Here is a 12,382-nt window from a genome sequence, read left to right as displayed (position 1 = left end):
GATAGTCAGACATTGGTCTGATGCTAGGTCTGATGTCGTTCATACGGAATGTTTTGTGAAGTGATTGGATGGTACAACGTTCTGCTACTGAAGGCCATCATGATTTTGGAAGTGGCGCTATCTAGGCGGATGCTGCTCTGTGATTACATACACTGAGGAAAAAGAATTTAAGATTTTCATAAGACTACATCTTATGTGCTGCCTGATTTGAGTATCCACTAGGCTCTCGCAATTTTCATAGACAATCTTATGACCGTCACTATAAATTCATATGGTTATAACTAAACTTTACTTATGTATTTGGTCCACTGTTGATAGACTATGGACTTCATAAGAAATTCTTATGGAATTCATCTGTAATTTTTCAATGGTTTTCGCGTATGATGCTAGTGTGAAATTTTTTGACATTTCGAGATGGTGAAAGGACGGATCGAGCAGACAATTTTAAACGCTCGCTACTCCAAAACGCCCCGTAGTTCGTTCCGGTAACTACTTCACAAAGCTGCCGCCGCCGCTATGAGTTTTACCGCGACCTCCAAGACACAGGTAAGTTCTGTGGCGGGTGTTTCGTGGGTTTTGGTTCGAAGTTGAATATTTTGTTTTGGTATTTTAGGTAATATCAATGGCCGTTGGTTCCGCCGGCGGCCCTCCCCAGCATCCTCCAGAAGGATCCGGAGAATAGCATCGGTGACGACAGTTCCGAGCAGCGGTCGAAGGTTTAAGTTTAATTGACGCTATCATGTCGAAGGTGGTGGCCATCCGGCAGAACATGCCGAATCACCAGCAAAAGACGATTAAACCGGAGGCTGCGTAAACCAACGGGACGACGAGCAGCGGTAGGAAATGAAGTTTTGGTTATATTACGATAATTTAAAAATATATACGTTTAAAATTTAAATAAATTTTTGTTTTCATTCAATTAAAAATAAGAAAAAATGGGTATAAAAAACAATGTTTATTAATATAATCTCCATGAGCATTGCCATATATTCTGTACACAATTCCATCTATGAATGTCATAAGATAACTCAATGGAAATCTTAATTGACGGCTTTGTCAAATTTCCCCTCCCAGCCATAAGAAAATCTTATGACATCCGAATAAAATCCTGATGTCGAATGGTCATAAGACGTTCTTATAGATTTTGCCAGTACTTTTTTCTGAGTGTACTGTTCAGTTCAGTACACACTTTCGTGTAATCATACTTAAACTGAAAAATCCCCTAAAAGTGTGTAAAAGTGGCAAAAAGTGCAATGCTGATTCTCAGTGTTGGTTGTGACGAAACTGGGTGATTTTTAATGCACGTGCAACCGTAGTCCTCCGTCAAATCGTTCGGTAAAAGGGTCGGTCGCGCGCCAGAAGCATCAAAACAAACGTCAAATTTATAAACAAAACTTAGATCATGGCGGCTCGAATTTGTGCTTCGGAATCTCGCGTGTTAAGAATTTAATTTCGTCTCTCTCAATCGCAATTTGTGTGGCGTCTTGTATGACATTATCTTCCTTAAATGATACCGCACCCGTTCACCGTAAGTTTCCTCGAAAATGTCTCGAAAGGCACCCGCGGGCTCGTCGTCCAAAAGTGACCCCAAAAAGCAAACCAGCCTGAAGGCGTTCATGGCGAAGAAGGAACCGGAACGGTAAATCAACCTCCCTCTTTTTCTTTTGCGACGTGATTCTTTAATGAAAATTCGCTTCCAGATCCAGTAGCCCGGTGGCGTCCGTTGTCACTGCAAACGACGAGAAGGCTAAGCTGATATCGCCCAGCATTTTCAAGCCGAAGGTTCCACGGTTCAAGAGCAAGGTTGAGATAAATCCGCCGAAAACCGTTGAAATCCTGTCGAGTGACTCGGACGGTTCGCCGATGAAGCCGCGAGGGAAAGTGTCCCGCGTGTTGTCCAACGACAGTCTGTTTGAGCAGCCAAGAAACACATCCACGGCGGACACGGAAACCGGCCCGCTGGACGAGTACGATCTGCTCGTGTCCAAGTATTGCTCGCAGGCAGCCATCGTGTCCCAGCAGCTTGAGCTGGAGCTGCAGAATGATACGCGCTACCAGGAAGCGACGAAGAAACTGGAGGCCAACTTGGCAAAGATAAGCCCGCAGAAGTCTGCCGGTGAAGGTACGAGCAAGGGCAAGTTCCAGTACAAAGTGCCGAAAGCGCAAGGAGGATCGCTGCTGGCCGGATTGGCCGAACCGCTTCGGAAGCCGATAGACCTGAACGATAGTAGTGGTTCGACGAAGCTGGATGATGACGATGACGTGTTTGAGTTTAAGAAAAGGGGGAAACCTGCTTCTTGCTCGACGCCGGTTTTCAAGCCGAAGGCGCCTAGCTTGGCCACGGTGGTCACCGATTCGCCGCCGATTTTCAAGCCGAAGGTGCCTAGCACGGCGAACAACGAAACGCCACCAACGTTGTTCAAACCTAAAGCTCCGCTGAGTTTGTCCAACTCGAAACCGTTGAATCCAACTGCCTCGGAATTCGTCCCAAAGGAGACTCCGCCAAAGTTTACGTTCGTCCCGAAACAACCCGTTTTTGGTTCCTCCTCAAAACCTGCCCCACTTGAAAGCACGTCCGAAACTCTGGACCGGCTGCTGAGTCCGACCAAGCCCAAATCCACCGTCCAGATTGACCCTGAGTTGGACGACCTCATGATCGACGTTCTGAACGACTCGCGGTTCAAGTCCAAGGAACTGTCCGAGGCGGAAGTCAAGAAAAGTTGCCAGTACCTGCAAGAGACAAGCCACGTTCTGCTGGAGAAGTTCTACGACATCATCGCGCAGATTCCCGACGAGCACTTTAACGCGATCCAAGGCTTCCGGACGGGTACGTACAGCAAGCTAAAGTCGTTGATCGAAAACGTTCGCGGCAAGACGAAGGTGAGCAAAAAGGCGCTGGAAAACTTCAAGAACCTCAAAAAGTCGTCCGCGACGGGATCGCGAAAAAGCCACAGCTCAACTGCCACTCGCAGAAACAGCCTGCTGGACATGGTTGACGGAGAACCTCCTCCAAAGAGCAACGGGTTTACGACGTCGTCCGTCGTATACGACGAGGTCTTTGACGTGCCGGAAACGGAACTCTTTGAGCCGGAAATGGAACAACCTCCGCAGCAGCCGCCGACGCCGACGCCGGCTGCTGAAAAGACGAAACCAACAGCGTTTGTGTTCAAGAAGCCCGTCTATGGCCCGACGACCCCGATTGGCAACAAGTCGGTAACGCTCGAGCGGGAGGACTACGTCGACGACGAGGAGGACATCGACAGTATTATGGAGAACATTCGCGAGGCCGAGCTGATCGATCAGGGTAAGGTAAACCGGCGCCAGCTCGAATCCATCGATCTGGTAACGCCGGAGAGTTCGTTCCGGCGGTCGGAACCGCGAATCACGTTCAACGCGCAGGAAACGTCCCTCCGCAATACTCAGTTCATCGAGAACGTCGAAACTCAGGTGGACGACGACGGTTGGCAGGTTTACGACGCGACTCAGTTTGAAAGCTCCAACGTGATCGCCGTTGCGGACTCGCCGCCGGCGCCTAGCGCAAGTCAGCAGCCCTTTGTCCCGAAACCGCAAAATTCGTTGGGCAACTTCCATTCGGGTGTGCGCAATGACGGTCTTACCGGAGAGTTTGACGGTATGAAGTATCCGCACTCGGACACGCTGCAGATCGTGTTCCGCGAAACGTTTGGTCTGCGATCGTTCCGGCCGAACCAGCTGCAGGTGATCAACGCGACCTTGCTGGGCCACGACTGCTTCGTGCTGATGCCCACCGGCGGTGGCAAATCGCTGTGCTACCAGTTGCCGGCCATTATGACCGAGGGAGTGACGATCGTGGTTAGTCCGCTGAAATCGCTGATCCACGATCAGGTGAACAAGCTCGGATCGCTCGACATTCCGGCGGCGCATCTTTCCGGTGAAGTTTCGTACGCGGATCAGCAGAAGATCTACGCGGACCTTAGCAACCCGAAGCCGGTGCTGAAGTTGCTGTACGTGACGCCGGAGAAGATCTCCTCGTCGGGACGGTTCCAGAACATTCTGACCGGACTGTACCGGATGAAGCAGCTCGGGCGTTTCGTCATCGACGAAGCGCACTGTGTGTCCGCGTGGGGTCACGACTTCCGGCCGGACTACAAGAAGCTGTCGGTGCTGAGGGAGCAGTTCCCAACGGTAAGTTGTGTGTTGAAACTGATCATGTCAGAACTGCTTCACCAACTAACTTCCACTTCAGATCCCGGTGATGGCCCTCACGGCGACCGCCAATCCGCGCGTCCGGATCGACGTCCTGAAGCAGCTTGGGCTGGGACGCAACACAAAGTGGTTCCTGTGCAGCTTCAACCGGCCCAATCTCAAGTACATCATTCGGCCCAAGCAGGGCGTTGCAACGAAGGCCGAAATCATGGAACTGATCAAGAAGAAGTTTCCGCGCGCCACCGGAATCGTGTACTGCCTTTCGAAGAAGGACTGCGACCAGCTGTCGGCGGAGATGCGCAGTGCGGGCATCAAGGCGAAGAGTTACCACGCGGGACTGGGCGATGCGGAGCGGGAGGCGACCCAGAAGGACTGGATTACGGACAAGATCAAGGTGGTGTGTGCGACGATCGCGTTCGGGATGGGCATCGACAAGCCGGACGTGCGGTACGTGATTCACCATTCGATGCCGAAATCTATCGAAGGGTACTATCAGGAGGCGGGCCGGGCTGGGCGTGACGGCGAGTTGGCCACGTGCGTGTTGTTCTACAACTATTCGGACATGCTGCGCTACCGGAAGATGATGGATCGTGAGTTGGCTGGGCGATTAGCTTAAGGTTCACCCGATTGATTGTTTTTCTTCCCGTTTCAGACGACTCGTCGATTCCGTTCGAGGCGAAGCAGGTCCATCTGCACAATCTGTTCCGGATGGTCAACTACTGCGAGAATGTGGCGGATTGTAGGCGGACGCAGCAGCTGGACTACTTTGCGGAACATTTCACCCGGGAGCAGTGTCTGGAGAACCGGGCCAGTGCCTGCGACAACTGCCTCATGCAGAACGAGTACAAGACGGTGGACGCGACGGACGATTGCATTGCGATAGCGAAGAGTGTGCGTGACTTGTGCGCTGGCCGGAACCGCTTTACGTTGCTTCACCTGGTCGAGGTGTTTAAGGGAAGCGAGCAGAAGAAGATCATAGAAAATGGCCACAACAGGACGGCGTACCATGGGCGGTTAAAGGCGTGGGAACGCAGTGACATCCAGCGATTGATGCACAAGCTGGTCATTGAGGACTACCTGAAGGAGGACCTGATATTCAGCAATGATATTCCGCAGGCGTACATCAAGATTGGAAGCCGGATCGAAAAGCTCATGAACAGAGAAGTTCGCATTAGCTTCTCGCTCAAGGAGAAGACCGCCGGCAAGCGTGTGCAGCAAATCGACGTCGGCAACGAGCAGAAACAGCTGGACACCCAGAGCAATGCCCAGATCAAGGAACTGCAGGAACGCTGCTACAACGACCTGCTGGAGATTTGTCGCTCGTTGGCTGCCCAGAAGAATGTCACGCTGGCTTCCGTGATGAACATGCAAGCACTCAAGGCGATGGCCGAACGTCTCCCAGAATCCCAGCAGGAGATGCTGGCCCTTCCTCACGTGACCAAGGCCAACTTTGAAAAGTACGGTCAACAGCTGCTCGAAATCACCCAGAATTACGCCGCGGAAAAACTCAGTCTTATGCTCGATTTGGAAGCCATCGGAGGAGGAGACGGCGGAGATTCTGAGGACAGTGGAAGCGAAAGCGGCGACGACGGCACCGACTGGGGTCGGCTAGCGCGGGAAGCGTCCGCGAGTGGATCGGCTGGCTCGAGCAAACGAAGACGCAGCTGGGGCGCGGGCGGTCGAGGAACGAAGCGATTCCGGAAGGGACGCGCCAAGTCCAAAACCGGTGGACGAGCGAAGGCAACGGGAGCGCGAGGTGCTGCGGCGAAACGGGGCGCGGCGAGGGGTGGGTCGAGCAGCCGGGGTGGACGATCCGGTGGATCCGGTTTGGGACTACTACCGATGCCCGGTTGGTGACTCTCTGTTTTTTATGTTCTGTTTTACCAATCAAGTTTTGTTGTTTCCTGTTACAAAGCAAAACACTATCCTAAGCGACTTAAACAAACAACTTAATTTTTCATTTTCCGAACACTTCCTTTAATCTATTTAACTAAGCGGTAAAACAAAACACACCCCCTACTTCTGGAACGGATAGTAATCCAGCCCCGTGTTGTACTGGAAGCCTTTCTTCTTGTTCCGAGCGGCGGTGGCCAGCATCTTCTGGACGTCCTTCCGGTAAGCCGGCGGAAGCATCTCCTCGTGCAGCGTACAGCTAACGGGTTCGTGCAGGGCGGCGTCCGCCTTGTAGATTCGCTTCCGAATAATGTCCACGTCGCGGCCGTACTCTTCCTCCAGGTCCTCGACCGTCGCGGGGGGCGTGTCGAACTTGACCACAAAGTACGACCCCGTCCGGTGAACCAGCCCGTGCACGCTGGTCTTGAACGGCAGCGGCTTGGTGCCCAGGTTGTCCAGCTTGCGGATTACGCCGCCCTTGTCGAAGATCGCGGTCGCGGTGCGCTTCAGCACTGAAATCAACTCCGGCTGGAAGGTGGGTTTAGGTACCGGTTAAATTAGGGAGGAACTTTTTGCAGTAGTAACAAACTCACCCTTGGCATTTGTCGCAGGATCAGAGACAGCTCGTAAGTAGGCATATTGTTATTTAGCTTACAAAAATATCAAGTTTAATTGAAAAAAATAAAACTGCTTTTGAAAAATGCCGCACGAATGTTATGCAAAAGACGGAGAGCGCACACGTTTGTTTTTATTTCAGTTTTTGACAGAAACTATACACTCTTAAAAAGATTACGATTTGTTTGGTTAGATTTGGACTCTTTTGGTAATGACAGTAAACTGAAAAAATTGAGAAAGGGCGATAACAAACTCAGCAAAATGAGATTTTCAGTTACAGTTTAGTATATTAAACATCGCTAGTTTGACATCGATTTTTGTCAAACCATGAAGTCATTTTCTGACAAGGACTAGGTAAATATATAAATATCATAGTTTCATATGAAATCATGAAAAAATGAAATTGCGATCCCTCCAAGGATCCCTTAATGCCGTGTCCGCGCGATCCGTTTATCATGATGGCACTTCATGGCGGACTCCCGGAAGAATCACTTGAAATCGTTGGACAGTGTAAAGTTGTAGTCGCCGACCGCCGTATCAAAGCGGATGTTCCGGTGAACTTACGGATCACAGGATCCGACAAGCGTATTCTGAAGGAAACCTTGAGCTGGCTTTTGATTCCTGTAAAAAATAGACAAAACATTAAATTTTATCTTTTACTGGTCCATTTTTGTTTGTACTCACGGCTTAGTAGCTTTTTGCGCTACTCAAGGCTTTTTTAAAAAAATATGAGAAAACCGCAGACCTTTTCAAGCTGACAGAAAAATTAACCATCTTCGTCCGCGGCCATCTTACTTATGATCTTATGAAGATTTTTTCACAACACGCATAAACAATTAGAACTAACGTGATTTTCACTTCGAAACCAATGGATAAGTCGAATGGGGCAAATCTCATGAAACTCACGTGAAACCCATTCGAAACAAACGTGAATTAGAATATTAGAAAATTATAAAATAAGGCTGGTACAAATGTATTGAAAGTTTTTCTTAAATTGTTAAATTCTTAGATTCTTAATTTCAGAAATTTTTGAATTTTTAAGTTTTTCAAATTTAAATATTTAAATTTGTAAAACAAATAATTTAATTTTTTTTAAATGATTTGCTCCTCCTGGATTTCGGTCATGAACACATCAAACTCATTCGTTAATAATCTTTAAAGTTTATTTGCCTTCCATAAACTTTTTCTTCTTCAAAATTACTCTACATTAACAAACGACACCGTTTCCAGCCCTTCGGAAGCCGCCTTGAGCCGTTCCTCCTTCTTCAATCGCTTCTGCTTGGCCGCATTGCCGTTCTTTTTCCGCTTGACCGCACCGTTGCTCGTCGGTTCCTGCACATCTTCTTCTTCCTCCTCATCCGACGAGTCACTTCCGTCGTCTGTCTTCTTCTTCTTCTTGGCCACTCCGTTCTGCTTAGCGGTTCCATTCTGCTGCTGCTGCTGCTTATCCTGGCTGTTTTTGATGGGCTCCAGCTGCAGCTGACGGCACAGCCTCACGTAGTGGTTCATCGTTTGGGAGTTGAGGTTGAAGCGGCGCAGCTTCTGGATTTGGGCGCCCGTTCGCTTCCAGTTGATCAGCTCGAGACCGGCGTTTTGCTGCTGGAAGTTCTTCAGCTCTTGGAGCAGCTGGAGCAGCTCGCTGAACTCGTTCTGGGAAATGTTGGCGGACTTTTCGCGCTCTTCCAGGTACGCAGCGAGGTTGGTGGCGATCGGTTTGAGCGATTTTTGGGCGGTTTGCGAGTCGGCGGCGATGAAGCGTCTGTTTTTCATGAGCTCTTTGAGCAGCTGAAGGGTTTGCGTTCGACGCACGATTCGCGTTTCCTGCTTGAGGCCCTCCGCGGCGAGGGTTTTGGCCAGGAGCCAGTTGCCGGACCAGCCCATCCGGAAGAGGGTTTGGAACACGTTCGTCGTTAGCGGCGGGTTTCGATCGACGATGAACTCTTGGAGATATTTGCAGAATACTTGATCGATCGTGGCGTGTTTTTTGTTGTTGGCGGGTTTGCTGTCCTTTTCGATGAGCTGCGAGCAGATCACGATGAACTGGCACGCCTTCAGGAGGTACTGGTTGCGGTCCGGGAAGGACGAACCCTTGGCCACCTTCTCCATCAAATCGGTGAGAATCTGCGGCAGCTGCTCCGCCGAAACGTCCTTCACGTCAATGTTGAACTGCTTGATCTTGGTCAGGTTGTTGAAGATTTGTCGATAGCGGTCGAGGATTTGCTTGTGCTTGGTTTCCTTTATCGCGACCGGCAACATCTCGAAGATGTACAGCATCAACTCGAGGCAAATGATGATGTTCGGGCTGTTCTTCAGGTAGATGTCGATCAGGTCAAACACCCGCATCCGGAAGTGTGTCAACGTGGTCTCGACACGTTCCTCCGCCTTTGTTGGTTTGGTCTTTTTCGACTGTTTGAACATTTTGAATGCCGCTGCGAGGGCTTCGTCCAGCTTGCGTCCCTCCTCTTCGTTCATATCGTCAAGATCAACCGACTCGGTGTCGGTTTCCGGATTGGCACCGCCGAGGGCTTGCTGGATGGCCAAGCGCATCTTGTCCGTAACCTTTTCACCATCCTCGTCGTCACTGAACTCGTCCTCTTCCTCCTCCTCTTCATCATCGTCTTCTTCCTCCGAGTCTGAAGATTTTCCGTCAGAATCGCCACTGAAATTAAAAAAAAGCGATTGTTCTCCAAATTCTACGTACAAAAAAGAAGAATTCCAACTCACCCGTCACTCTCCACCCCACTCGTGTCGTCATCCTCCTCGTCCGTCTCCATCTTGCTGTCGTCCGCTCCGTCGTCGCCATTGCCCTTTTCGTCCACACTCAGCGGATTCGTCTTGTCCTTCAGGTTGATCACCGACAGAATCTGGTTGAACGCCGTCAGCGTCAGCTCGGCGGACAGATGCGGGAACACGTGCCCGATGACCCGTCGCAGCAGGTGCGAGTTCTGCGACATCAAGTTGAGGAACAGGTCGACCACGACCTCGATCCACTCGGGTTCAGCGGCCGTTCCGTTCTGTTTGATGGCCAACTTGGAGGCGGACTTTTTGCCCTGCACGCGCTTCATGACGCTTTCCAGCTCGGCAATGGAACTGGCGGCCAGTTCGGGATCGCTGAACAGGTGCAGTCCCATGTACAGCACCAGGATGTGGAACACGGTGGCGAGTTTCTGGTTCTGTTGGTTCTTCTGCTTGCCGTTGACGATTTTGTACATGCGGTGCCAGTACTGCAGGTGTTCATCGCTGAGCGGGACTCGGAGCGTTTTTACGCCGGAGCCCTCGAGAATTTCGTGCACGTACTCGACGATCGACAGCAGGAAGGTCTTTTCGTCGGCGAGTTTGGAGTGGCGTTGCTCCAGACAGTGGAAAAACGAAGACTTCATCGTTGGGACCAGCTCGGCGGAGAGGGCGGACTGGTTTTTGCTGCTTTTCAGGATTTTCTGACCATCGGCCGAGTAGAACACGCCCATGTTCAGGAAGAACTTGATGTGTCCAAGGCGCCAGTCGTTTTCCGCGAGGACGTGCCGATTGTAGAGCAGCTTCTGCAGTGCTTGCGTCGCGTGGATGCGTTCCTGGTTCAGGACGGCTTCGTTGTCGGATAGAATCAGGTTTTTAAGAATCTGCGCAGCTTTCTGCACACTTTCGCCGCTCAAAGTGGCAAGCAAGTTTTGAATGATTTTGTTGGAGGCGTACTTTTCAATCAGAACGCTGCTGGGCGCGCTGACGAGCTTTTCAAAGACCTGCAACTTGCACTCTTCGTCCGAAATCTTCGGATAGCACTGGATCAGCGCTTCGAACGCTTCCTGGTACAGTTCGCGAACGTCCTCACTTAGTTGAGCAAAGTTCTTCGTCTTGCGCAGAACCATTTCCAGCAGTCCCGGACTGAGCAGCTCGGGTAGCGATTGGAAGGTCTTCAACCTGTTGAGGATCGTAATCAGTACCCTCAGAGCGACGATATCCTTGAACTTGTGTTCGCTGCCCTCGTCCATCAGAATGGGCTCAACTCCGTGCGTCCAGAAGCTCGCCACCTTGTCCTGCTCAACCAACTGCTCGAGCAAATAGTCATACAACGGATGGTTGATCGTGACCGTGCTCTTGATGTCCCACAGCAGATTTGCCAAGTACGGATAGTTGGACTCGTGGAACATTCGAGGACTGCCAAAGTTGTTCTGGAAAAAATGCTTGTTGACCGACTTTTTATGAGCGGAAGTCGCCGCCAGCAGAAAGTAAATCGTGTCCATCGTTTGCTCCTCCTTCGCGACGTTCAGTTTCGGCTCGACGACGGGCCACAACACGCTGGTGAACTTTTTCGTATCGATCCGCTTGACCAACTCACTCAAGTACATAATCGCCAACGGAGTCGCTGCCTTGTGCATGCCTTTCTTCAGCGTCTTCAGCACCGTTTGCAGCTCCAAATCAGACGCTCCATCCACCAGTCCAGTCCCGATTATGGCCCCACAAACCGAGATCTTCCCAATCCTAAGTTCCACCTTCAGCTGGGCCTGCTTATCATCGTCGTCCCCATCCTTGTCCGAATCGGACAATTCCGACTTGACCAAACCAAATATCTCCATTATCCCGGGACAGAACTCGGTGTCCTTCACCTGCTCCAAATATCCCACCAGAGCCGTAAAGTACCCCGCCCTGGACGCATTCGTGTTCGATCCAACACCCCGAATCAACCGCTTCAACGCATAGGCACGTTCCTTCTCCTTCTGAAAAAAAAACGTTCAAAAAAGAAAAAGTCCATTCAAAAAACCACTTATTATTTCGAGGTTATGTCCCCGCTCACCTTCTCGGGTTCGCTCGCCAAAAACGCGATCAGCTCGCAGGCCCCGCGGACGCGAGTTGTCTCGTCCGCGCTGGTAAATTTGTCGAAAAAGCGAAACACCGTCTTGTCCATGGTGGCCGGCTTCCCCTGGGGCGCCACGGGGATCATCGTTAACGTAAAATAGATCACAAGCTTTGGTCCGGTTTCACATGTGCGGGACTTTGACTACGATGGGAGCAGAACGAATCACAAAAACACGCTAGTTTTGCCGCAGACTGACAAATCGCACGAGCACGCACGTTTGACAGATGAGACGGGAAATTTTCGCCCCGTGTTGTGGCTGGGCGGCGGGGGACAACCCTCGGTAAATGGGCAATTTACCGCATTGGGGGTGTTTGGAGATTACGAGACGAAGGAATTGGAATTAAAACTAAGGTAAATAGAAAAAGGTGAGAACCGGTTTGCCCAGAATTTGCGAAAATGAGTCAAAAACATTCTGAGCGCGATGGAAACTAATCACTAAAGAGCTTCTACACAACGGTCAACAAACCTAGGTTTTTTTTGCAAAGGTCCAATAAAAAAAATCAGTTTTCGCTTTTTGGGTGTTTTTTAATACATACCCCTGACTCAAGGCGGTTTCAAAAACACCCAAAAAGCAAAAACTGGAAATTTGGTTTATTCGACCTTTTTCAAAAAAAAACTCCAGAAATAAACTTTCCCATTTGTCATGTTTGATAGTGTGTCAAACTCGCAAACAAAGCACTTTAAATGCAGGCAAACCACAGACAAAAAGACGTGACCCTCGAGTTTCGAACCATTGACCTCCTAGTTATTTTAAATGCAATTTAGCTTCGGCATTCACTCACCCGGTGCTGATGGTTCCCGATCACTTCGCCCTTCTTCGATAATGACACAGATGTT

The 12,382-nt window shown here is 50.3% G+C and overlaps 3 protein-coding genes across 4 annotated transcripts; 1 reads left to right on the top strand and 2 right to left on the bottom strand.

The window, feature by feature from the left end:
• The first annotated feature begins 1,394 nt into the window (after positions 1–1,394).
• Positions 1,395–6,120, top strand: LOC120425930 (recQ-like DNA helicase Blm). The gene is made up of 4 exons (XM_039590551.2): positions 1,395–1,639; positions 1,701–4,164; positions 4,226–4,775; positions 4,838–6,120. The coding sequence occupies exons 1-4, from the start codon at positions 1,545–1,547 to the stop codon at positions 6,040–6,042; spliced, it is 4,314 nt and encodes a 1,437-aa protein (XP_039446485.1). The 5' UTR covers positions 1,395–1,544; the 3' UTR covers positions 6,043–6,120.
• Positions 6,121–6,138: 18 nt separating this feature from the next.
• On the bottom strand, positions 6,139–6,835 carry LOC120425931 (probable 28S ribosomal protein S6, mitochondrial). Its single transcript, XM_039590552.2, has 2 exons — positions 6,672–6,835; positions 6,139–6,606 (listed from the first exon to the last, which is right to left on the bottom strand). The coding sequence occupies exons 1-2, from the start codon at positions 6,714–6,716 to the stop codon at positions 6,202–6,204; spliced, it is 450 nt and encodes a 149-aa protein (XP_039446486.1). The 5' UTR covers positions 6,717–6,835; the 3' UTR covers positions 6,139–6,201.
• Positions 6,836–7,838: 1,003 nt separating this feature from the next.
• LOC120425932 (myb-binding protein 1A) lies at positions 7,839–11,743 on the bottom strand. Of its 2 annotated transcripts, none has more exons than XM_039590553.2 (3): positions 11,483–11,743; positions 9,418–11,405; positions 7,839–9,352 (listed from the first exon to the last, which is right to left on the bottom strand). In XM_039590553.2, exons 1-3 carry the CDS (start codon positions 11,627–11,629, stop codon positions 7,891–7,893), a joined length of 3,597 nt encoding a protein of 1,198 aa, XP_039446487.1. In that variant the 5' UTR covers positions 11,630–11,743; the 3' UTR covers positions 7,839–7,890. The 2 variants fall into 2 exon arrangements, with proteins under 2 accessions (XP_039446487.1, XP_039446488.1); XM_039590554.2 differs by having other exon boundaries at positions 9,418–11,402.
• Positions 11,744–12,382: the final 639 nt, after the last annotated feature.

The sequence above is a fragment of the Culex pipiens genome, chromosome 3, assembly GCF_016801865.2.
Source record: "Culex pipiens pallens isolate TS chromosome 3, TS_CPP_V2, whole genome shotgun sequence".
NCBI classification, from domain to species: domain Eukaryota; kingdom Metazoa; phylum Arthropoda; class Insecta; order Diptera; family Culicidae; genus Culex; species Culex pipiens.
Note: the sequence above shows the minus strand (reverse complement) of the source record. Positions and strands in the feature narration are given on the sequence as shown.

Coding starts and splice junctions, on each gene's coding strand:
- LOC120425932 (XM_039590553.2), bottom strand. CDS start 11,629: ATGATCCCCGTGGCGCCCCAGGGGAAGCCGGCCACCATGGACAAGACG. Junction 11,406..11,482: donor TGGCGAGCGAACCCGAGAAG/GTGAGCGGGGAC, acceptor TTTTTTTTTCAG/AAGGAGAAGGAACGTGCCTA. Junction 9,353..9,417: donor AGTGGGGTGGAGAGTGACGG/GTGAGTTGGAAT, acceptor TTTTAATTTCAG/TGGCGATTCTGACGGAAAAT.
- LOC120425930 (XM_039590551.2), top strand. CDS start 1,545: ATGTCTCGAAAGGCACCCGCGGGCTCGTCGTCCAAAAGTGACCCCAAA. Junction 1,640..1,700: donor GCGAAGAAGGAACCGGAACG/GTAAATCAACCT, acceptor ATTCGCTTCCAG/ATCCAGTAGCCCGGTGGCGT. Junction 4,165..4,225: donor TGAGGGAGCAGTTCCCAACG/GTAAGTTGTGTG, acceptor CTTCCACTTCAG/ATCCCGGTGATGGCCCTCAC.
- LOC120425931 (XM_039590552.2), bottom strand. CDS start 6,716: ATGCCTACTTACGAGCTGTCTCTGATCCTGCGACAAATGCCAAGG. Junction 6,607..6,671: donor TCCTGCGACAAATGCCAAGG/GTGAGTTTGTTA, acceptor CCCACCTTCCAG/CCGGAGTTGATTTCAGTGCT.